Source organism: Populus trichocarpa, chromosome 15, assembly GCF_000002775.5.
Source record: "Populus trichocarpa isolate Nisqually-1 chromosome 15, P.trichocarpa_v4.1, whole genome shotgun sequence".
NCBI lineage: Eukaryota > Viridiplantae > Streptophyta > Magnoliopsida > Malpighiales > Salicaceae > Populus > Populus trichocarpa.
The window spans coordinates 674945-698295 of record NC_037299.2 but is presented as its reverse complement, the minus strand read 5'-3'; the positions used below and the strand labels follow the sequence as shown (position 1 = coordinate 698295).

General features: G+C 33.7%; 3 protein-coding genes across 4 annotated transcripts; 2 read left to right on the top strand and 1 right to left on the bottom strand.

The window, feature by feature from the left end:
• The first annotated feature begins 277 nt into the window (after positions 1–277).
• LOC7464533 (protein PLASTID TRANSCRIPTIONALLY ACTIVE 7) lies at positions 278–3407 on the top strand. The gene is made up of 3 exons (XM_002321950.4): positions 278–446; positions 528–590; positions 2908–3407. Exons 1-3 carry the CDS (start codon positions 318–320, stop codon positions 3241–3243), a joined length of 528 nt encoding a protein of 175 aa, XP_002321986.2. The 5' UTR covers positions 278–317; the 3' UTR covers positions 3244–3407.
• A 590-nt stretch (positions 3408–3997) lies between these two features.
• LOC7475176 (protein phosphatase 2C 57) lies at positions 3998–7431 on the top strand. Its single transcript, XM_024586067.2, has 11 exons — positions 3998–4461; positions 4562–4690; positions 4821–4923; positions 5034–5144; positions 5533–5612; positions 5723–5776; positions 6267–6383; positions 6506–6560; positions 6708–6740; positions 6834–6880; positions 7069–7431. Exons 1-11 carry the CDS (start codon positions 4151–4153, stop codon positions 7190–7192), a joined length of 1164 nt encoding a protein of 387 aa, XP_024441835.1. The 5' UTR covers positions 3998–4150; the 3' UTR covers positions 7193–7431.
• Positions 7432–16725: 9294 nt separating this feature from the next.
• Positions 16726–20958, bottom strand: LOC7475174 (importin subunit beta-1). Of its 2 annotated transcripts, XM_052447299.1 has the most exons (4): positions 20818–20934; positions 20605–20637; positions 17837–20260; positions 16726–17735 (listed from the first exon to the last, which is right to left on the bottom strand). In XM_052447299.1, the coding sequence occupies exons 3-4, from the start codon at positions 20251–20253 to the stop codon at positions 17537–17539; spliced, it is 2616 nt and encodes an 871-aa protein (XP_052303259.1). In that variant the 5' UTR covers positions 20254–20260; positions 20605–20637; positions 20818–20934; the 3' UTR covers positions 16726–17536. The 2 variants fall into 2 exon arrangements, with proteins under 2 accessions (XP_052303259.1, XP_002321393.4); XM_002321357.4 differs by lacking the exon at positions 20605–20637 and having other exon boundaries at positions 20818–20958.
• Positions 20959–23351: the final 2393 nt, after the last annotated feature.

Genomic DNA, 23351 nt, shown 5'->3' with positions numbered 1-23351 from the left:
ACTTGCACTATAATCCAAGCATATAGAGCATTATAAAATTAATTATAATTTAGTTCCTATTGTTTATTGAAACTAATAATTAACTCCTATAGACAGTATAAAAAAATAATTAAATATATTGACAACCTAACCATCATCGATTAATTAGTTTTGTTAAACTAGAAGGATTATATTACAATTAACTCCTAGGTAATAAAATTAATCACAATATTATTTTTAATCTCACAATTAATGATAAATTAATACTTCACCGGTTCTCAGTGAATCGCTGTATCGGTTTGGTTTCTTTACATTTAAACCGGTTAAGTATAAAAGAAATGAAGAGTCTAATCTCTTCAAAACAGAGCCAAACAGAACAAAAAATGGCCGCCTCTGCTCTATCCTTTGCTTTCTCTTCACTTTCACCTCAAAAATCTTCACTTTGCTCGTTTCCAGAGAAATCCCAGGTTTTTAAATCTTCTAATCCCGTCACTTATTTCTCTTTTTTCATTTTATGGCTTAGTGTTTTAATTTTTTTTTTCTTCCAGGTAGTCTCAAAGTTGCAAAAAAACAGTAGCCGTGGTAGGCGAGTCTGGCGCCGGAGGAAATTGGTATTTACAATTATATTTCCTTTTTTACCTTTTTTAAATGAGACCCTTGTTGGTATTTCTTGAAATGTGAACACTGAAACAATTTCATGATGAGATATATTGAAAATTTTGAACATTTTTCAAATAATTCTGAACCCTTATCAGGAAGTCTTGAAATGTGAACACTGAATCAATTTCTTTATGAGAAGAAATCTTGAAAAGTGGTTAACTTTCTCGATGAGAATAATGAAATGCCTGCTTGTGTGTTTGTTTGGGTTTTTTTTTTTCTTGCCTCCTTATTAGTGCAGTTGTTTTTGTAGCTATTCCTTAGCTTGAAGTGAGGCACATGAAGATAAAACGTAATTTATGAATTTTATTGCCAAAAGAACTTGAATCTTGATGTATCAAATCTGATTTTTTTTTTTTTGGATAACACTCTTTGAAAAAGCAGAGAATGCTTACTGGTGACATACTAGTTTTTACCTAAACAATGGCCATTTAACTAGTAGCATCACTGCATTTAAACCAAGAAACAAACTGAACTATGCTCAACAGAAGTTGGATTATGCTTACAGTGGAAAATGAGGGAAAGTTTTCCTATGCGTGGAATTTGGAAATATTGTGTCGTGATGTTAGAAAGTTATTTTTTTATCTCTTAAACATTAATGTAAAGGATTAATGGAAAAGTGTATGCCCTTATATAAAGGATTAGTAGGTAAATTGGTAAAATTAGAGAACTTTCAGACTGCTGAGAGATTTTCATTCTCTCCATTTTTATCCCAACTTGTACGGAGAACCAAAACATGAGGCCAAAATGCAAAATTTTCCTTCCTTTTCCCACTCTTCCACTTTCTCTTCCCTTTCCAAATAATCGAACAATTTCAATCACCTCAACTTTTCATTCCCCTCACTTTCTCCTCTCCCAAACACATTGTATATGATCAAGAGGTCCTAGGAAGGGAACTTTAGAGACCCCTACCCTTCCTTAAAGTTGTGTCCAGTATTAAGACTTAAGTCTCTAACCTCTTTGTCATACAAATCCAAGATTCTTATATTGTATTGAACAACAATCCTCGAGGGGAGGTGATGAGATAGTTACTTTGTAGTGTTTTTGGGAGGAAAGGAGGGGTATTTTTGGAATAATAATTTTCATTTGGAATTAGTGTAGCAAATCTAAGGGGAGATCCTCTGATTTGCTTTTGCATATTTTTTATAATTTGAATTTCATTTAGAATTCAAATCATTACCTTTAAAAGGATTCTAAATACAAGAATTGATTTAACCCTGTAAATTGAACAATTCACAAGGTTCCAAGTAGCCTATAACAGAAGATAGAAGTATTAAGAAATGAAGAGAAGCTAAAATTGAACTTTTAGGTTAGGGTATACCTCCCCACCCTTACATAGGGTAAGTATTGCTACTATTTATTACTGTTAATATTGTAGTTTAGAATGTGGGTTGGTCCCTTTTTTCATAGATGCATATATTTGTTGTTCTCCTCATGATAGTGTGTAAAGAACTAGACCAGATTTTCCATACTGAAAAGAATTTTTTCTCGATAAGTTCTATAGAATTTTTGTCGATGTTGAGATTTTGAATTGGATAAAGCTACTAGGCAAATCTGATTCTTATAGCTTTCACTTTGTTACTTGTATTGGCTTAGGATTTCTTGGCTGTAAAATTCAGTCAAATCGTTTTTAAAACAGTTTTTGTTTCAAGTTTCTGACATATAATTACGTACTTGATGTAAACTGATATTTAGAATCAGCTTTTAGATAGAAGGAGTCTCCTCTTTTATTTGTTTACAACTCAAGACATTTGTTTTATTATCTAGAAACCTGCTTTACATGGCATTGAAAATATCAATTGCAATCGTAATGAAATTCACAAAGTCGGTATTATCTTTATAGGCCTCAGTTCTTATCATGTGTCTATTTTGAAGTTAAAAGAAAACTGAAATGGAACTTCAGCATTTCAAGATTCCCTATAATGAAGTTATCTCAATATTCACATTACGAAATTTGCTGTCAAGAATTTTATCATCCAACATCTTGCCTTATTTGTTTATGATCTTGGTTCCTCTTTTTCACTAGACATGCTTGTGTATGCTGGCTAGATGATATAGCAGTTGCCTGTGATTTATATGCTACATGTGGATAATTGTATGGGGTGGATTTTGGCAGCACATCCTTGCTGGAATTTTTATGGGCTGTAGAATTGGCCTTGTAACATATAACCTTAATTTATAACATATAACCTTAATGCCTTATTTGTTCATGAACTGGGCTTAAAATGTTGTGCTTGTGGATGTTGATTAAAAGTGCTTCTTGTGTTTCAGACTAAGGAAGATGATCTATTGCGATATAAATTGGAGCGAGTTCCTTTCCTTGAGGAGCAGGTTAGAAAGATTAAAGACGAAGGAAAGTTATTGACAATGGATATCCACAGATTGTTACTATCAGAGGATAACAGGTTTGATTTTGTGAATGAGATTGCAGCTGAGGCCATAGAGTATGTTGAGAACAACAGAGATGACTACGGAGGAAAGAAAAAAGCCATTTTACATGTGCTTAGCAACCGTATGAACGATGCTGGGTATTCCCGTCCGGTGGCATATGAGGAATCCGACCCCTTCCTGCCAGGGCCTACTTATTTGAGGCAGGAGCTTGAATAGACTTTGATATTAGTTAGATCTGCCATGTTTAATAACCTTTGGCTAAAGGCTGTTATTATAAAAAAATAAATAAAGAAACATTAAAGGCTGTATTTTCTATTTCATAGTGTATTGGCTTTCTGTTTGATATATTATCATCAATTGCATTTGTTCTTGCCCTGTAATGAGATGTGTGCTAGCTCCTATACGCTGAATGATTTCTAACATTCAACCCAGAAAAGAATCTGAAGACTATGATCAGTGAGCTCCAATAAGTTTCTGTTTATCTACGCGGATTGCTTAAACAAACGGGTTCTAAAACTTATGGTCGGATCCACTATTATTTTTTAAACTGGTAATGTATGGAAAAAATATTAAATTGTTGAAGAAAATTTAAGAAAAAACTATAAAATGAAAACCTTTTCAATCCAAATACACTGCTAAATGCAGTACAAATACAGGATCTTCTTATCTTGGTAAACGTAGTAGTACAAGCAAATACAACTTATTAAGATTGTACTGGTGTTTGCAGCTATTAGCCTTGAGGTTTGCAACAGTAGAAGACAAATGTGCAAAATTACTTGCCTCTAGTGGCAGCTGAACTGCATCATGAGTTCGTAGAAAAAGCAAAGTCCAGGTCCAGAAAGTTGCCAAAAATTAATTAGATCATGTATAGTGAAAAGCCACTCAGATCTTGCCATGTCATGATTCAGGACCAGAAAGTTGTGGGTCCGATCTCATGTGACCAAAGGTTAACTTCCAAAAAACTGAGTACCATACATGTAACCCCATGTAGAATCTAATCGTTAAATCAGTTAGAGGCTCTGCTTCATCCTCTTATCCTTCACTAGACAAAAATACCACCGCCAGACCTCATCCCCACCGTACAACATCTGAAACTCTCTAACTGAGCAACTCAACTCAGTAAATGGCATTGTTTAGGCCACAGTTGGAGAGATTCCTATCAACCAAACTCCATTGTGGCCACTCCAGTACCAAAACCCCCGCTAAAAACTTCTTTTTTGCTACTAGGCCTAAAAGCCAGTGTTCTGCTATAGCAATAGATGCCCCATCTTCTTTAACTGATGTTGCTGGGATCCGGTGGGGTTCTGCAAGCTTGCAAGGCGCACGTGAAGAGATGGAGGATGACATCATAATTCGATCAGATGGCCTTGAAGGATTCTCCTTTGCTGCTGTTTTTGATGGCCATGCTGGTTTCTCTTCTGTGAAGTTCCTCAGGTTTGACAAATTTTAGAAACATCAGCACAATCATGGATTCATATTTCTTGAGTTCTTTTGGTGTAGTTTCTTTATTCAGTCTTTGATTCATCATTGTTAGGGATGAGTTGTACAAGGAGTGTGTAGCTGCTTTACAAGGCGGGTTGCTATTGAATGGAAAAGATTTCAATGCTATTAGAAAAGCATTAGAAGAGGCTTTTGAAAGGGTTGATGCAAAATTGCTAGATTGGTATGCCTGTAGAGTTTTCTTTGTGCAAAGATTGCTTTTGATTGTAGAAAAATGGGCAGATAGTGAATAGTGTAATTCTATATTCTATATTATCGCGTTGAAGGTTTAGGTGATGTTTGATTTTGTAAAGGCTTGAGAAGGATGGTGTGCAAGACGAATCTGGTTCGACAGCGACTGCTATGTTCATTGGAAACGAAAAGCTAGTCATTTCGCACATTGGTGATTCATCTGTGGTATACATTCAATTCTAATGTTATTGCTTTTTGACAATATCAATGGAAAAACTGAAAATATGTTGGGTGATTATGAGCAATTTTTGCATAATGTTTCGCTTTTGATTCAGGTCCTTTCTCGTTCTGGAAAAATGGAAGTGTTGACTGATGCTCATCGACCTTATGGAAGCAACAAAATCTCTCTTCAAGAAATCAAAAGAATCAGAGAAGCAGGTGGATGGGTGTGTTTTCTTGCAATTTCTGTAGAAAGTTCATGTAGTCTTCTCTTGACTGCTCTTACCTTCTTCCTTGCTATCCTTATGATTGAAATAGTGCTCAACTTGGTACCCCTTGTTGCCATTTCCTTGTTTTCATGTAGGAGTATCCTGCTAATTTTAGAATCAAAAGGATTTTTCGAAATCTGTTAATTTTCTTGGCATTCTTCCTTGTTATAACAATTTGAAGTCTGAACATTTCTTAATAAAGTTTCTTAGACAATGATCCATAAAAGCCTTGTACTTTTGTGATCTGTGGAGAATATCATCTAAATCTTCTGTATGCTTCTTCCTGATCAAGACCAAATCTTACATGCCTTATTGTCTGATGATTACTACTGTAATTTTTCTGTAGATTGTCAATGGAAGGATTTGTGGAGACATAGCCGTATCTCGTGCTTTTGGTGACATGCGGTTCAAGACAAAAAAGAATGAGTTTGGTCCTTTTAATCTCTGACTTCCTTTTCTACTTTTGAACACAAGGGTTAGTTTGAATATGTCTTCAACCAGCACATACATTTCTTAACAATGTGATACATGAATAGGATGCTGGAGAAAGGAGTCAAGGAAGGGAGATGGTCTGAAAAATTTAGTTCTCGGTAAGATCTTTTCTATATTTTCCATCAGTATGTTCATCTACTCTCCATTTTTGTTAACTGACCCTTGGTTATAAGATAGTTATGGTGCATTTCAATTGCGTACAAAACATCACAAGACCTGATAGATCAGATTTAAAACCTGAAATAGGCCATGATTTGGGTTGGTAATGGTTATTCGATCAATCTACCTGCCCTAAGAACATAGCAATTGGAGCAAAAGACAAATCTCATTCATTGTGTCTAGTACATCTGCCCTGTATGGTTCTAAGGTTGTATGCTCTCCTAGGAACTACAAAATGCATGTTCTGTTGAGATAAGTTCATAAGAGAAAAACCCTATGCCGCCACCATTTACTAATGGATGGATGACAAAAGCTTGCTGCATATGTATTAGCCAAGAATGATGCTCGACACAGTGATAAGATAAGGAATCATTGAATTTATGATTTGCAAGTTTTTTCAGAAGGTGAACTAATCTTGTGTTGTGACAGAGTACAATTCAATGGGGACTTGGTCATTGCATCTCCAGAAGTTTACCAAATAGCATTTGGATCAGATGCAGAGTTTGTAATTCTAGCATCTGATGGTTTATGGGATTACATGAACAGGTGTTTTATCCCATCCTCCAACTGTATTTCTTAGTTGCATTCTGTGACATCTGTTTCTGTAATCTCTTGATTTTCATTCATAATCAGCATCTTGCTTAACTGTTTGCTATTGTCGGTAACAGCTTAGATGCAGCTGCTTTTGTCAGGAACCAACTTCAAAAACATGGAGATGTTCAGGTAATCATTATGTTGGCTATTGAATATCCAATGAATCCATTGCACTTGAGTTCTGAACCTGGAACAAGTTTTGAATGTCTGCATGGTTTTAGATGATACCATTGCTGTGCAGCGGCATTTCTAACTTGCCTCTCATTCTGCTTTCAGCTAGCTTGCGAAGAACTTGCACGGAAAGCTATTGTAAGAACTTATATGGACAATTAGTCTTATTCGACATTATCGTTCAATATTTTACCAGGGACTTCAAAAAGCTTTGAATTCCTTGTATTGCAGGACCGGCGGACACAAGACAATGTTAGCATTATCATTGCTGATTTAGGGTATGCATGTTTTTGCTTTCATGCATCTTCGTCAACGCAAATTGATAATGAAAATCTAAACTGGTCTAAGATGTTTGAGATTTGCAAGCTTGTTGTGCGTGCTTTTCTTTGATTATTGAGAAATGCAATAATCTTAGAATTCTGCCATTACTAATTTTGTTCTGTTTTTGGTCTTAATTTCTGCAAAGGCGGACAGACTGGCAAAATCTGCCTCTCCAGCAACAAAATGTTGTGCTTGAACTGGGCCAAGCTTTTGCTACCATTGGTATTGTCACACTTGGAATATGGATGTCATCCTTGTTTTCTTCATAAATGCTAGAGCTTCAGAAAGTGTATATAAATCAACATAGATTTCGACACATTAGTCCATAGAAATCTATATGTGTCAGCACCTTAATGCTTTTCTTTTAGGCGAAAGAACGATAAACATCTTGTCTTTCGAAATCTCATTTCCATAATCATATTGTATTACATTGACTCTCTGAACAATACCTGTTGAACACACAAATCATTCTGTAGCTTTGTTACATAAACATATCTTTGAATGTTAATCATCGAGGATCAAGGGAGAAAGAAGATAGGAAACTGATTTGGTATTGATGGCTTAGTATTCAAGTTTCGATAGTGTTTGGAAATGCAGTCGAACCTACGTTCTCAATATTAGAAGCAGCAAAAGCATGCTTTGTGATTAGTATGTCCCAGAAGAACCCTGACCTCTCTACTATCAATTCGCAGTACTGTTCTATGGTGTTTCCAGAAGCCCAATCCAAGCTTCGTAGGAAATTCCATCCTCCTTGTACATGTGACCGTACCATTACTTGCCCTTTCCTTGGCCATTTTTGCGACCAACCATTTCCCCATCTTTCCTATGTCTGTACTTGACCTGCATTTCTTTACTTTTTCCAGCTTTCAGTGAAAAGGGTTGGAGAAAAGCTGAAGCCAAGAGAAAATCCTTGTCATAATAAACCCAAGTCTTTATTTGCTCAAACTTTGGCTTCATCTGACTAGGATTTGTTACTGTGACCTTTCCTTCGCGATTCGCTGTGAACCCTGGGTAGGATTCTGTAAAGTTGGAGACGGAAATGGTAGTAACTTCGCCTCTAGGAAATTCAGGGAAAGTCGACAATGTTTGATAAGCTTGAAAAGCGAGGGAAAGTCGACAATGTTTGATAAGCTTGAAAAGCGAGGCCCCATCACCGAACACTACAAAAGGCACTGTTTTTTATTATTATTCGGATTAGTTTATGCGCATTTGACTTAATCTCACATTACCTGAATTAATAATTTTTAAAAAACAAATTTTAAACCTGAGCATGACCTGAATTAATAATTTTTAAAAAATAAATCTTAAACCTTCTTTCGTGTTGAAAAGCACCCATCTTGACTATATTGCATATTGTTTCCGAAGCCATCTTTTAAGGCAAGAGAAAAACTGCGACGCAATATTTTCTAGCACAATATTTCTGATACGTTCGAATACTTCTAACAAACATATCCTTAAGAATCTGTTTGACGTCTACGCAGTAACGGTGCTCTATTTCAACCGCGGCATCACCGCCTAGATAAACGGGACCAAAGTATGTTCATCTCGGATACATAGCAGAGGTTCTTCTGTCACTACTAGAATTATTCTAGGTACAGACCCAGGTTATGGTATGTTGCAATTTTGTTAATGTAACTGGCTTGCTTGAAATGAGGACTCATCAAGTATACGGTGACTACAACGCCGAGGCTAATGACATTGCAATTCTCTTGTTGGTTAGCTGTGGGTGGCAAGGCAAGATTTTGGCACAAGGAGGAATGGAAGAGGAGAGGCCTTTAACTAGGTTATTTGTCATGGGCTTAATAAAGCCTAGGAATTGAGTGTATAAAACACACCTGAAAAGGTGAAATACAAGTAATCTATATATATATATATAGTCATTAATGGAACGAAGAAAACTCTTGAAAAGAAATTCAAATCTAATAAGATGTTAACATTAATATCAAGAGTGATTCGTTTTTAGGTCTTTCTGCTTCTTAACATCTATGACAAATGCTCAAATCTTGAATTAAAATACATGGTGCTTGACTCATGCAGCTCTCCTTGACCTCACCCCTCAGGAACCAGAAATTAAAAAAGAAGGTTAACAGTCCTAGCTTTTTCGTTGATAAAATGAAAAATAGAGGAGATTTTGTATTGTTCTGCTGCGTACGTAGGGGCCGCCATGATTGTATATCCCAGTATCTTCATCAATCAATATGTTTGCTGTGCGTAGAACACATTTTGGTGAGATAATGCATGTTGCTCTTCCTTGGATTCTTTCTTTTATTAACGCAAGTGGCTAAGGCTTGAATTCCTTGAATTAATATATTGGCTAGTGAATTAAATAGCCCCATTTCTATATAGATATGATAGGCACCAGCTAGCCAAGCAATTAATAACACTATTACAAGCGGAATGGAAGAATAATATTTTTTTTTGCGTGTATTTTTTATCTATAAAATCATCTGTAAATTTATTAACAACGAACTCACCGACAAAACAAAAATTACTAAAAATTGTTTTTCCGACGAACATTTTATGTTCATGGTATCATCAATAAAATAATCATAGATGGATTATTAATGTAAATACTGATAGAAGTTTTTATTAATAAACTGTAAAATATGATAGTGGTTGGTCATGATGGTACTTTTCAAGTGCTGATCATGGAATCCACAACTCAACTCTGTGAACCAGCAAAAAATTCCTATGTTAAGCTCATCTCTTTAACTTCCATTTGCTGGAGACTCTCTTGTATGAAGTAGCAAAAGCCAGCTCTGCTTCATTATTTATTATTAGAACATAAGATAAGCAATTGCCTGAGAAGTTCATACACAAATCAGCACTGACATGCACGCATAGAATTATACAACGTAAAATCTTATCTTAGTCCCACAATTGTGTGGGCTGCGTACAATAATAATAATAATAATACATTACTAAATAAAATTCATTTTGAAATGCAAGATTACACATCTCCTCATGCATGCACGAACAAAACCTCTAGAGGGAGAGTTGATGGTTCGAGAGGAGTCAAGGGCTCTTGCCACCAACAACAACAGCTTTCCCCCTGGGGTCATGCTTATGGTTAGCTCCTGCATCACCATAATCCAGCATATCCAGCAAAAGCTTCCTTGCATTGATCATATGGATGCCATCCTTTACAAAGAGACAAGATCCTTGGGTTATTAAAAGAATGCATAAACAAAAGATACTCACTACTTGAAAGAAAAACAAGAAATTAATTATCTCAAAATAGAAAAAATTTCAGGAAGAAAACGGGAGCTAGGTATACCTTGACAAATGAGTTGTGTGGATGCATGCCTTCCTTGAAGCCTTCAACCAAACCTACAAGTGAAAATAAACACTCTTTGTCAAGCTATATTATCTAAATTTTGAGAATACGAGGTACTGAAGGTAATGTTGAGAAAACATATACAAACCCGAAGATGATAAGGGAGCAAGGAGCAAGAGGGACAATAAAAGAAAGGTCTTGATCCTAAGAGTAGGCGCCATGGCTAAATCTTGAAGTTCTTTGTGAGGATATGAGCTATGGCCTTAGCAAGAGTGGAGGAGGGGAGGTTGGCTTTTATGGCTAGTGGTAGAGAGTGCCATAAGAGCTATGGTGATGGGGTGCACCCACCCAATAGCTACAGAATGATGAAGAAATGCATTAACTTTTAGCCCACAACCCTAAAGTCAACTTCACTGTTTTTTATGCTGCATAAAAAAAAGCAGCAGCACAATTGTCTGCATGTGTGGACAAAAGCTCTTCTGCATGGCTTGAACTGTGTTAACCATTTTCAGCTATAGGTGTGTAAGCCTTTTTTAGTATGTACTCGATCAGCCTTGATTTTCAGTAGAGTACAGCAGAATGTTGTACAAGAAACAGCGAATCACTCATCTCATGTCATCATCATTTTGCCATTTACTTTAATTTGAACCACACATCCCTGAGATTTATATTGAGTGGAAGCTACTGGAAAAAACTCCATGATCTAGGTATTCTCCTGAATATTCATCTCAACACATGACAGAGATCAGAAAGATATAGTTTACATTTAGTTTTGGTGTTTTATCATTTAATTATAGCAAGAAACATCAGTAGATTAATGGAAAGAGATTTTTTTTTATAGAATTTTATATATATAAATCAGCAGGTAAGAAAAAAGTTTTAGAAAAGTGAGTAAACCAAACCTAATTTACCTAAATAAAACCTAAAAAAATCATATTTAATTCACCCAGCATATAAAAAATGAAAACCTAATTAACCCGACTAAACACAAGTTACAAAACCACTACAGTCTTGCATCTCCTTCCACCTCTCATCCCCACTCTCTCGTCCATTGTCAAATTCAAATCTTAATCCATAACTTAGAAAAGAAAAAGAGAAACCTAAATATATTCAAAGGTAGGTGGGAAGGATTGAGGACAAAAGGAGAAACATTTTCTCCTTCATTTCATCGTTGTGCCCAGTCCCACCATGCACTAAACAACCATCCATCCATCCATGTAAAACCAATACTTGAGACCCTCACGCCCCTCCTCCCATGTCTGATATTGTTACTGGTCATTAATTATAAATAAATCATAATTTTGGTATTTAATCATTTATGGTGAGAAATTAATTAACATCAATAGATTAGTGGAAAGAATAAATATTTTTTTAGAATTTTATATAGATTAGCGTGTCAAGTGATGATGAAACAGATATGAATCCTATAAATAATAAATGACTGATCTTCCATAAAAAAAAATGAAATTAATTATTAATTAGTATACGTACCAATTAAAGCTTCAGAATTAATTTCTATTTGAAGGTCTAAAGTTCAAACCTGGAAAAAAGGAATGGAGTAGAATCTTATAAAAAGAAGAGGGGCTACCCTTAAAATTTCCCATTTATCCATAGTCCAATATTTACAATATCTAAATTATAATTTAATTTCATCAAATTACGAATGGGATTAGCCAAAATCCAAAAATATTGAAGCTCAGCGCCCATGAACAAGTCTTGCCGACTGTCTCACTACGTACAAGCTTCAATGAGAGCTAGGCAAGATGGAAAGGATTGTCAACCATATTATCCTGCGACCAAGTATTGATCAGTACTAGTGGATATTCTTAATATCCGTCTCCAAGATCTCTTTTTTCCGTGGTACCAAACAACAATTTGATAAGCAAAAATGCTTTTGATCCTCATGTTTCGGCTTTCATGACCTTTTGAAAGTAAAAAAAGAAAAGAAAAGAAGAAGATGGAGACAGACATGGCGAGTGGCCTACAGATGAAATCAAATGGAAAGCATTTTGAGAAGTTGGTTTTTGGTGAGGCATTAATTAGCGGGACTAGCTAGGAGCACTAGCAAAAGAGGAGACAACACAACTCTTTGAACTCCCAACACTAGGACCAGTACTAATTATTTTAATCATCAATTAAGACCAAAAAGTTCAGTTAATCATCCCTGAGGAGACAATATGTTGGTAATTATGGTGTTTATAAGGTTGGTAATTGACTCATAAACTTGTTGAAAACTCTATTCTTTTGGAAGAGGTTCTAGGTTGTCGGACAACAAAATTATTGCCCTTGTTGTTTCACTTCAATGCCTAGCTAGTTTATATATATTCATGGGATGCTATAATGTCTATGTTTTGAACATCAATCTAATATCTTTTATTATTGCACTTCAATGACTGGTTTATTGCCGACGGAATATTTTGTCGGTGTTTTCTAATTTTTTTATAGTAAATCTAATGTTGATCGCTATTAAATTATTGAATTTAAATTTAATTAATGAATTCTTATGTAATATTTGATTATTGTCTTGTGGTACATATAATTAAGAGACAAGGATGGTGAGGATAAAGATAACATGTTTTTCTGTTTTATTTATTTATTTTAAAAGTACAAGAACTCATTATAAGATTATTCCAATGACAATTTAATTATTTTATTTTTGTTAGTCTATTTATCCAAATATATCTATGTATTTTTGTGTATATATTTCTTTTATCTTGGAACATTTGTATATTTTATTCAAATCCAATAATCATTAACATGGTAGACATTCTCCATGATTTAACATTCCCGTCAAGACACCAAATTTACAACTGGAATTCCATGGAATTGGGTCCTTGGTTTGAGGTTTATTCAATGGTGGAGAACAACCAAATATAAATATAAAGGGGGTTATTGATGAGAAATGGACGTTTTCAAAGGAAGTTTCTATGAAATAACATCAATTATGGGGAACCGAATAATAAGTAGCAAGAATTATTTTAAGTCAAAGAAAAGGTCATCATCCTCTCCCTTTGAGGACCATAATAAATTTATTTTGTGATGTGTGGATATTAGCTAGGTGTGCACGTCTTATGTGTCATTCTTATCGTTCTTATAAACTATATATATATTTGTGTTCACAAATTTTCATATGAGATTTTGTTTGATGTATATAAATGGGACAATTTGTATGTTGGCAGAGAAATATAGTATATAGTTCAACCTTATAATAACTCAGATATTTTTTTTATTAAATTAAAAAAAAATTATAGTTCTCCATCATATGGGAGCAAATGTGCAATGCCATAACATGTGCCATATATATATATATAGCAATTTTAGAGTTTGATTTTACGAAATTTATTTTATACTAGTCATGGTTTTATGTGATTTGTAAATAGTTATATATATAAAAAAATATCTTAATATCTTTTCTAATTAGAAATAAAATAAAGTTTATATATAATATTGATATATATGTTGTATTGTGTATAAAAAACAAATATCTGGATTTTTTTTTTAAGATAAGACAACAAGATTAGTGTTCACCTATAAATCCTTAATTATAATATATGTGATATTTATTAAACAATAAAGAATGTTTTTATCAAATTAATTACTTGGACACAGAATTCGTATTGTTGTGGATAAATGGCTGTAGAAGAAGAGCTAGAATCCATGAAATCTGTCGGTCAAAACTCAAAAGTGGTAGATTCTGTTCATTTAGGATGCTTACCCCTTTTTTTATTTTTATTTATTTTTTTATTGTAATTCAATAATTAATTTTCTGATTGGGAAGAAAAGATAGTGTCTGTAGCTAAGATGGAGGACAGCAGAGGAGAGGAGGGAGGAAAGAAAATGTGAAAACACAGCCACATTCATTGCTTCGTTAGATATTAATGGTGGCAGTCATATCACCATAGCTCACTCTGCCACCTTCTCTGAACTACCTTTAAAGTAAAACCTGTCATTCCTTTGGTGGGGGGTTTGTGTTGCACTTGGGGAAATAAAATAAAATAAAGATATTAGATAAGTTTTTAAAGAAATAATTTATATTCTTTTATAATATATTCTTTTAAGTTAAAGTTTTTTAAGTATAAAATTTGTACGAATATATATTATCTTATATTATTAATTAAACTTTAATAAAAAAATAAAAGTAATAAAATTCAAACTCGTGATCATTTGATGATGATTGAGACTATGATATAATATTTAAGAATTATCTTAGTTTAGAAGTTTAAGTTATTAGATGAGAATTTAAAATATAATTTATATTATTTTTTAATTAGTATAAGAAAATTTAAGATTTTGATAAAATAATACTTGTGTAAAAATATTAATAAACTACAATACGCTTAAAACTTGTCAAAGTTCATATATGATATTTTTTAAAAATATTATTAGGTAACATGATATTTATTAAAAGTTGTGTTCATAAACCATGACTTACCTCTAACATGCAAGTTACTTGATAATTTTATGAGTTTGTGATTTTAAAACGCGACATGCATAAACTATGTTATTGTGCCTATTATTTTATAAATTGAGTTATTTTGTCAAAAAAAAATTAATAGAAACGGTGCTAATTTTTTTTAAAAAATCTTTCACCAAAGATGGGTTCTAGTAAGCTATTAAATCTGGCCTATGATCCGATATAAAGTTCAAGTCATACATTGAATATGTTGATCTAGATCAACCCAAAATGCTTTTAATTTTTTTTTTTTAGAAAAAAAAATTAAAACAACATTGTTTTGAAGATTTTCTAAAAAATTCAAATTGAATTTTGATCGAGTTATAGGTTTTGACCTATCAAGTCGATTATGTCAATTCCCAACCAATTTAATTTGAAACTCAATGTAAGTTAGCAACCAACCCAATGAATTACCAAATTTACTTATCATGTTTACTAAAAATTTGATTTGATATACGCTCCGTAGTGGGTCAAGATTTTTATTTCTCAAAAGAAAAAAAAAACTCGAGTATGAAAACTATTTTGATATGTTTTTTTTTACATAATAAAAATTATAAGTATAAATCAAAAAGTTTATTCAAACATCTAATAATCATCTATGTAAATAAATAAAAATAATTGTTAACAATAACTAAAAGAGAAACTTGAAAATTGAGAGATGAACGTAGATCAAGATATTTGATCTTGCAAAATGAGATATTTATTGGTTTGTGTCTACTAAATTTGTTCATTAAAATCAATAAAAGATAATAGAAATAAAAATATATATGAAACAGAGTGAAGAAAATAAAAAGAAAAGGAGTATGCATGACCAAATATATAAGAAATATTATTTCAAAATAACTATTTTTTGTACAAAACAAAATCTACTTGTATAAAGTAAAATAAAAAATTAAACACAAAACAAAACAATTTTTTTAAAAAGAAAATTTGAATGCATAGAAACTATTTTGTCTCATGAATATTTTACTTGTTTTAAAGATTATACAAAGTAAAAAGATACCCTTCATCAACATGTTTAAATTTCGTTGATCCCCGGGTAAAAAAGTATTTTTAATATATAAAATAATATAAAAAAACAATAATACTTATGTTCAATCTTTTAATGATTACTAAGCCAGCATAAAAGATTAACATACCCTTCATATACTAATATATCAATTTTTCTACCAAGAGGCATAAAAGTAAATTTAGAATCCATAGGAAACCATGTATATTACTTATTCCACCACATGCATTAAAGTTTTGTTAAATTATTTCAATAGTTTTTCAATTAAAAATTATTGTGAAAAAGGTATTTAGAACCGGTAATCAACTCCTTTATTTAAAATAATAATTACTAAAGAAATATTAATTATCAAATCATTTTTAAAATGGTATTCAAGGAAGATTTTCATGGAAGAACATTGAATTGAAATTTTGGTTAAGAAAAGCTGCTGTCAACAGTCTAAAACAGCGAGTACATTCCCAAATTATTTTAATGTCTCATAGCAATTGTTTGTGTGATGTTTCAGACGAAGGAAGCGTTTGGCATTGAAACCGCATTTCTTATAAAATTTATTTTTTTTGGTTAAAATTTAATACAATTTATACATTTTAATGTGCTGATATCAAAAATAATTTTAAAAAAATAAAAAAAAATCATTATTATACATTTCGACACGAAAAATTATTTGAAAAGCAACCGCTACCACACTACCAAACATACCCGAAATCATTAACATAATTAGGGAAGGCATGGAACCCATGTTAGAATGTAAAATCCAAGCAAATTCGAGAACTTATTTTATTTTATTTTTTAATATCAGAAGCAAAACTCAAGATTAAATTTACAAATTCAATATATTTTCAAGCAAAAACAAGAAAAGGAAACTTCTAACGAGATTTCTGGGGCCAAAATGTCAAAAAATTCCAGAAATCCCATGGTGTTGCTTCATAGATGAAGCAAACAGAATACAATCGCAAGGCCGACATTCAATCCTTACAATGTCACCACAGTTCATGACATGACATCTTACCAAAATATTACACATTCTGACAGATGAAACCTATATTTGTGAAAAGAAAGAAAAGGAAAAACGAGGGCAGAAGAGTATATGATTTAATGAATGCAACTATGCAAAAAGTATATAACATTTGACTTGAGACCTATGAAGACAATGAAAAAAAAAAAAAAAAGAATAATGCAATGCAGGATTCAATACCCTCAATAATATGTTGAAGGCAAGACCCCCAACCATGTATACCAAAACAGTGCAACAGTTAAAAATACAACCTGACCATGACTGACATTATGATAAACTGATACAGACATGAAGAAACAAAAAGAACGAGGAGCAGAAGAAATCAGGAATGAAATCTGGGTCTTCTGTTGTGCAGCACCTAGGTGGTCTTCAAGTGTAACAAAACTTTGACCTGACTCGCAGATATCCATCCCAACAACCTAAGGTACTTCGGAGACGATGACCAAGGCAGTATGGTTAGTCTGACAAGAAGAGGTCAACCATTTCAAGGAACAACAAACAGCCAATGACTCGGTGTTGACTGACTTGTATTTACTCAGCAAATCGGATGTTGCCTCCCCCCCATTTCCACCAATTCTATTCTCTATACTCAATAATTTATTGGACTTTTTTGACAGACACCTTCACCCACTTCTTCAAAGCAACCCCCACCCACTTCTTCTCCATGACAGAATCGAGAACCCAAACTCACAGTGCTGATGCAAGAGTTAGTGACAACCTGAAGACCGGTGACTTCCATTGTCTGAAAATAGCAGACGACTGATGACCTGACACAAATGCAACCCAGGACCCCGACTCAATACACCCAAATGCATGCAGGGACTTCTAAAAGGAAAGAACATGCCGAATAGCAATAACCTCAAACTGAAATGGCACGACTGATGGCCAACTTGGCCCATTCGGCAGATTCCTTAATCATATGATCATCAGAAGACAAACATTCATTTAAAAAGTCTTTGCTAGAGAGAGATTGCTGTATCAAAGAACCAGCATTACTTCCCAGTGTATCTGCTAAATCTCCAAGGACTCCAATAGCAGTTTTCATCACCACATCATCCCTGCAGACAGAGAGCTTACAAGTCATTAACCAGAAAAACACGTGCACATTTTATAAATAATCAAAAAAAGAAGAAAAGGAGTATATTTCAGAAGAACTCACATGTCTTTCTCCATGTACATGCTATCCAAGAACTGCAGGATGTGAGGTGCATAAGGAATCAAGAGCTGAGTTTTAGGAGAATTCTTAAAACCTTGAAGAATTCCAGAATATGCCTCCAAAATTCCGTTTCTCAAAGAATTTGTGTACTCAGTAATTTCATCATCAGCATCAGCTGTGTGGGCAGACAACTCAGCAGCGCTCTGCAGCATGGGCATGGCATACATCAAGTACTTCTCAAAATTCTCTCCTATTGCCAGGGCAATGTCGCCAAAGCTAGAGAAAATGGGAGGCTTCACAGATCTATGCAACTGGTTACTTGATAAGTCCTTGAGAAGCTGAGTCATAATACCATCACAGTAAGGCAAAGTTTTATCTTCCAATGCCCTGCAAATATCCCCCACCACACCAACAGTAACCGCACAGACTTGGTACTCCTCAAAATTCTGAAGGCCCATTTCTAAGTACTTGTAAAACTCTGGCATGTATTTGGCAAAATCTGGACCAGTTGCATAGGCAAGGGCTCCAATAGCCAACATGGCCTCCTCGTGCACTGTTGCACTTCTACAAGCAAAAACCCTCAGGAAGAGTCCCATTATCTGGTCTGCATATTGCATGAACACATACTTAGTTGGCTCAGAGGAGCCTAACTTCTGAATTATGACCTGTAAGCAACCACAGAGAAGCCCTTGCAATTCACCCTGCTTCTCTCTCTCATCAGAAGAAAGCTTCTGCCCTTCAAGAGTATTGTGAAGCTCCATCATGATGACAGGAACCAGTTGCAGCACCATAGGTGCGGTTTCATCAGTTGAGCACCTCACCACCTCATTCAACGTTTCATATGCAGCAGTCCTTAATCGGGACTCGCCAGCATCTTCTCTGTGGGTAACAGTGAGAAGTGCCTGGACAATTTCTTGGAAGTAAGGAGTAAGGGGAGATGATGGGCTCACCTCTTCATAACCCTGGGCAAGGAAATAGAGGGCACCACATGCCTTCTCTGCTACATTGGCAACGTCCTTCATGCTCTGAAGTAGCACAGTGACAATTTGTTGGCAATTTGCCTGAGTAATTATTGGTGTATCCACAGTTGAACCATGAAGGAATTCAAAGATTCGACCAAGGGTCCAAGCAGTTGTATCCTTCACATGGTTATTTGGATCCTTGGTCAATGCAGTAAGCATGAAGTTCAATGCAACATTAACAAGAGGTGTTAGCTTGTCAGGGGAAGGACCCTCCAAGATTGAGCCAAATGCATAAGTCGCTGCCTCCCTTTGCCTCCAATCTGGTTTTGTAATGTTCTCTTCAATGAATGGCATAACAAGTTGCACAATATCATCTCCCACAGTCCTTGCAACCAAACCAAGGCATGTTCCGCCAGCCATTGCAATATTCCAAGCTCCTTCATCTTGATCCTGATCCTCCTCTTGCTTAAGAAGAGTTTCCAACAGCATAGGGACCAGAGCAGGGAGAGCCTGCTTAATAAAGTAAAAGCAAGGAATCTCAGAATCCCCAGTGAAATCACCCCCATATTCTTCCAAGATATCTATCTCCTCATCACATATTGAACTCCAGAATTCAATTGCTTGAAGAGCTACAGGTTCATCATCTTCCCTCACAGCTTTTGCTGTGATGTTAAAGATATCCTGAATATAAGGAGCCAATTTCTCATAATATGTTGATGAAATAGAGACCAAACACTCAAAAGCAGCCTGTCGTATCTTCACTTCTGGGGACAGTGTTGACTCGCAGACCACTCTCATGATATAATCACGCTCCATATCATTGCTGAAATTTGCTTGAGCAAATCCAAGTGCATTGTACAGTGCTCGGGTTGCAGCAAGCCTAACATCATTGTTTCCTTCAGATGCATTCATGCCCTGAACTACTGCTGTAAGTATCTTGTTTACATGGTCTTGATCTACAACATCAGGTGAGACTTCCTCACACAAATATCCAAGAGTCTCTAAAGTAGCTTGCTTGACATGAGCAGGTAACTGATGAATATTAGATAAAAGTGATCCTATCAGCTCCGGCCATTGTCGCTGAGGCAACTCAATCCCAGCAATCTTAGCAATAACTTGAGATGCAGTTGACCGTGCATCCGGTACAGGAGAAGCAAGGGTCTTCAACAAAAACGCCTTAATTTGACCCTTAACATTGTTGTCCAACGACAACCATCTTTGAACAAGCTCGAGCTTTCTATGTTGTTCCTTTGCATCCAATGCATTTTTAAGTATTAAGCCTGCTAATTTACGGCTATCAACAGGCTTCTCATCATTCGCTAGCTCTCCAGAGAGGGAGAACAAAAAACCAGGCAGGTTTTGCTCCTGAAACTGTTTTAAGCTTTCTTCCGCATGCTTCCGCACATTCCCGTCTATAGATTGGGCATTCAATAGCACCTGGGTCACTTCCATCGCCATATTCTACCTGAAAGTATCAAACTTTCATTAGTCACACACATCCAAACTTCTAAATGCAGTTAATTTCACAGTCAATTAGCAATTAAAAACGCATTTCAAAAGCGATTCATAGCATACCATACCATAAACACACCAAAATCCAACATAAAAAATTCAAACCTAGCAAATCGAATCAATAAATGGAAAAGGCTCAAAAGTTTATGATGTAGATCACAAAATAATTACAGCTAAAATCAGTATAATTACACTCAATCTGTGAATTTAATTAAAACCCCAGAAATCATAATCAATCAAAATTCACTAAAAACAGAGCAGTATAAGAAAAAAACCAAAATAATAATAAAAAATTACCCCGATCAAATCAGATTCAGTAAAGCTTCAAAACTGAATCAAAATTCAACAGAATCAATAAACCCAATTAGAAATGAATCACAGTAAATCAGTGAAAAACAAAAAATTCAGATCCAATGGATTAGATCGAGTGACTAAATCAATATAATAATACCCTAGTTAAGCTAACAATGAAGCGATTTCGAGAGTGAATTAAGAGAAATTAATTATCACCTGTGGAGAGTGAGAGGGCGAGGGAGAGAAGAGAACGGCGCTTTCAAACCCTAGGAGAGAGAGTTTTTAGAGAGAGAGAAAAAGGAGAGAGAGAGGACGCGGATGTGTGAAGCTGGATTTGAATACAAAGGGAAATCTTAGTATGTTAAAAATGGGAGTTATCCTCTGCTACAAGCCTTGATTACTTAGTGGGTCCCACTTTTGCTGGCCTTTTTTGGTTTTTAAAATAATTAAAGGGAAAACTACATTCTGGTCCATATAATTATTCAACAAGTCTTGATTGGGTATCAAGATTGATCACCTTCCGTCCCTTAACTATGAAATTATTATACATCATAATCGTAAATTTTTTTTTTATTTTAGAAATAAAAAACAAAAAATATCGCTAGCACTACGATGATCAAAGAATTTATTATTTTCAATGCATTTCTTATGTTTGAATAAAAAAAAGGTTATAACAAAATATTTGATCTTGAATTCATTAGGATGGTTTACTTATATTTACATAATGAATTCAATATATATATATTTAATTGATTCAAAAATGTTTGACAACACATAAACTGATATTGGTTGGCTGGAAGGTAGAAACTAGAGAGTGTTTCAATTATGACATATAGTGATGTAATTAAAATGCTTAGTGGATTGGGGGCCTAAGTGAAAAATATATGATAGTTGGAGGGCTTGAATGTAGTTTTCCCATTGTTAAATAATCGCTAGTCAAAAGTTTAAGTGGGAATAAAAAGTCATCGTATTGACGAATATGATTGGTGATTGGAGAATTATTGAGGTTTAGGTACAGTAACTTGGTGTTTGGGGAAAGGAAGTTAGGGTGTGGGCTCCAGGTGTCAGTGAAAGTTGTGTGTTATGCCAATGGCTGGATATTGTTTGATGATGGTGATATGTGTGAATCCAACGGTGGTGGTTAATTTGGGGTGGCTTTGTGGAGTTGTGACTTGGGTCCAGATGGTTTGATTCGTAATCCAACTTTTTTGGTTGGCTTCTGATTTGGAAATGCAATAAGAATTTTTTTTTTGAATTTTTTTCCCATTTTTTTTTTTTAAAAAAAACAATAGCATTAGAAAGCACGTACCTTTTACTTTTAGAAAAACATAATACGAACGAGGGCTGGCGATGTGTTGGACAGCTCTATTTTTTTATTTTTTTAAAGAAATAATACTTATGTGTTGCAAGAATGTTTTAAATAAAAAAAATCAACGAGATATAATTTACAAATTCAATCAAATATGTTGGTTCTATTTTAATTATATAATAAAAAAATAGTCAAGATACTAAATGGACTAAAATTCTTTAAAGAAAAAAAGATTGGGAAAAAATAAAGCAATTTAATTTTTAACTAATTAAACATTGAGAGATAAAATTAGGTAAAAAAAGGATAACAAACAGTCCGAGTTAACCCGAACTAGCATGACAGACATGTAACCTAGATAATAAAGACGAGTTAACTCGAGTTAACCCACTAAATTTTGTAACCCATGTCATGAGATCATAATAATATTATAGACAAGAAATCAAAGAAAACCGCAAAAGTCCATTTAAAAAAAAACAATTTTGAACAATGAAATAAAAAAAGAAAATAAATAGGAAAAAAAATCCAACCCGTGTTAACTTTTTAAACTTGTAACTTAGGTTATTAGATTAGATGCACTATACGTGAAAAACTAGTGAAACTCAATTCCCAACCAATTAAGGATAAAATAAAAAAAAAATTATACGAAAGGATCCAAACCTAAAAATAGAAATTGAAAGAAAAGAATTGAAATTGAAATAAAAATGAATTAGATGACAACTATAAATTTTTATTGAATTGTAAAATTGAAAAGAAAATGCACTTTAAAAAAGGATAAAAAATCAAAAGAATATAGATCAAATTAAAAAAATTAATATATCATAAATTTGGATTGAATAATAAAATTAAAACAAATAAAAATTGTGCAATAGGTTCAAGAAAAAAATTTAAAATCAAAATAAGAACCAAATTAAAAAAAAATAATATATCATCAATAATATATCATAATTAGCACTTGCATACAAGTTAAAAAGATTTCACTTTTAAGAGTAACAAAATAATTTTATTGTATCGAAAAATTAAAAAATACATCTACATTGATCAATCTTATAATGATTAATTAAAAAGACTGAGATACCCTCTACACCAACCAACGTTATTGGGTTTTTTTTAGAAAGGCTAAATAGTAATTATATTGTTGATATGAAGTGTTTTTATTTTTTGTTTTAGCTTTTTTGTTATATATTTTTTTTAAAAAAAAACTGAATTTTACATATTACAAGAACATAATGGAAAAATATACAAATGTAAAGTAGAGCAAAAAAGTCTTTTTTTTTTTAAAGCGGCGTACAGCAAAAAAGTCTTAGCAATTAAATTATAATAAATTTGAAATAAAGACATGAATATTGACCGAAAAGCAATCAATTTTGTTCTTAGAAAAATCATTACTCAACTCGTTCAATAATTACCATACCAACTAAATTATGCTGATTTATTGCATTAA

What these genes read in the sequence shown, in the direction of transcription:
- LOC7464533 (XM_002321950.4), top strand. Translation starts at nt 318, where the DNA reads ATGAAGAGTCTAATCTCTTCAAAACAGAGCCAAACAGAACAAAAAATG. An exon ending in CGTTTCCAGAGAAATCCCAG is followed by an intron (nt 447 to 527) that starts GTTTTTAAATCT and finishes TTTTTCTTCCAG; the next exon opens with GTAGTCTCAAAGTTGCAAAA. An exon ending in TCTGGCGCCGGAGGAAATTG is followed by an intron (nt 591 to 2,907) that starts GTATTTACAATT and finishes CTTGTGTTTCAG; the next exon opens with ACTAAGGAAGATGATCTATT.
- LOC7475176 (XM_024586067.2), top strand. Translation starts at nt 4,151, where the DNA reads ATGGCATTGTTTAGGCCACAGTTGGAGAGATTCCTATCAACCAAACTC. An exon ending in TCTTCTGTGAAGTTCCTCAG is followed by an intron (nt 4,462 to 4,561) that starts GTTTGACAAATT and finishes CATCATTGTTAG; the next exon opens with GGATGAGTTGTACAAGGAGT. An exon ending in TTATGGGATTACATGAACAG is followed by an intron (nt 6,384 to 6,505) that starts GTGTTTTATCCC and finishes TGTCGGTAACAG; the next exon opens with CTTAGATGCAGCTGCTTTTG.
- LOC7475174 (XM_002321357.4), bottom strand. Translation starts at nt 20,253, where the DNA reads ATGGCGATGGAAGTGACCCAGGTGCTATTGAATGCCCAATCTATAGAC. An exon ending in ATGTACATGGAGAAAGACAT is followed by an intron (nt 17,736 to 17,836) that starts GTGAGTTCTTCT and finishes CTCTGTCTGCAG; the next exon opens with GGATGATGTGGTGATGAAAA.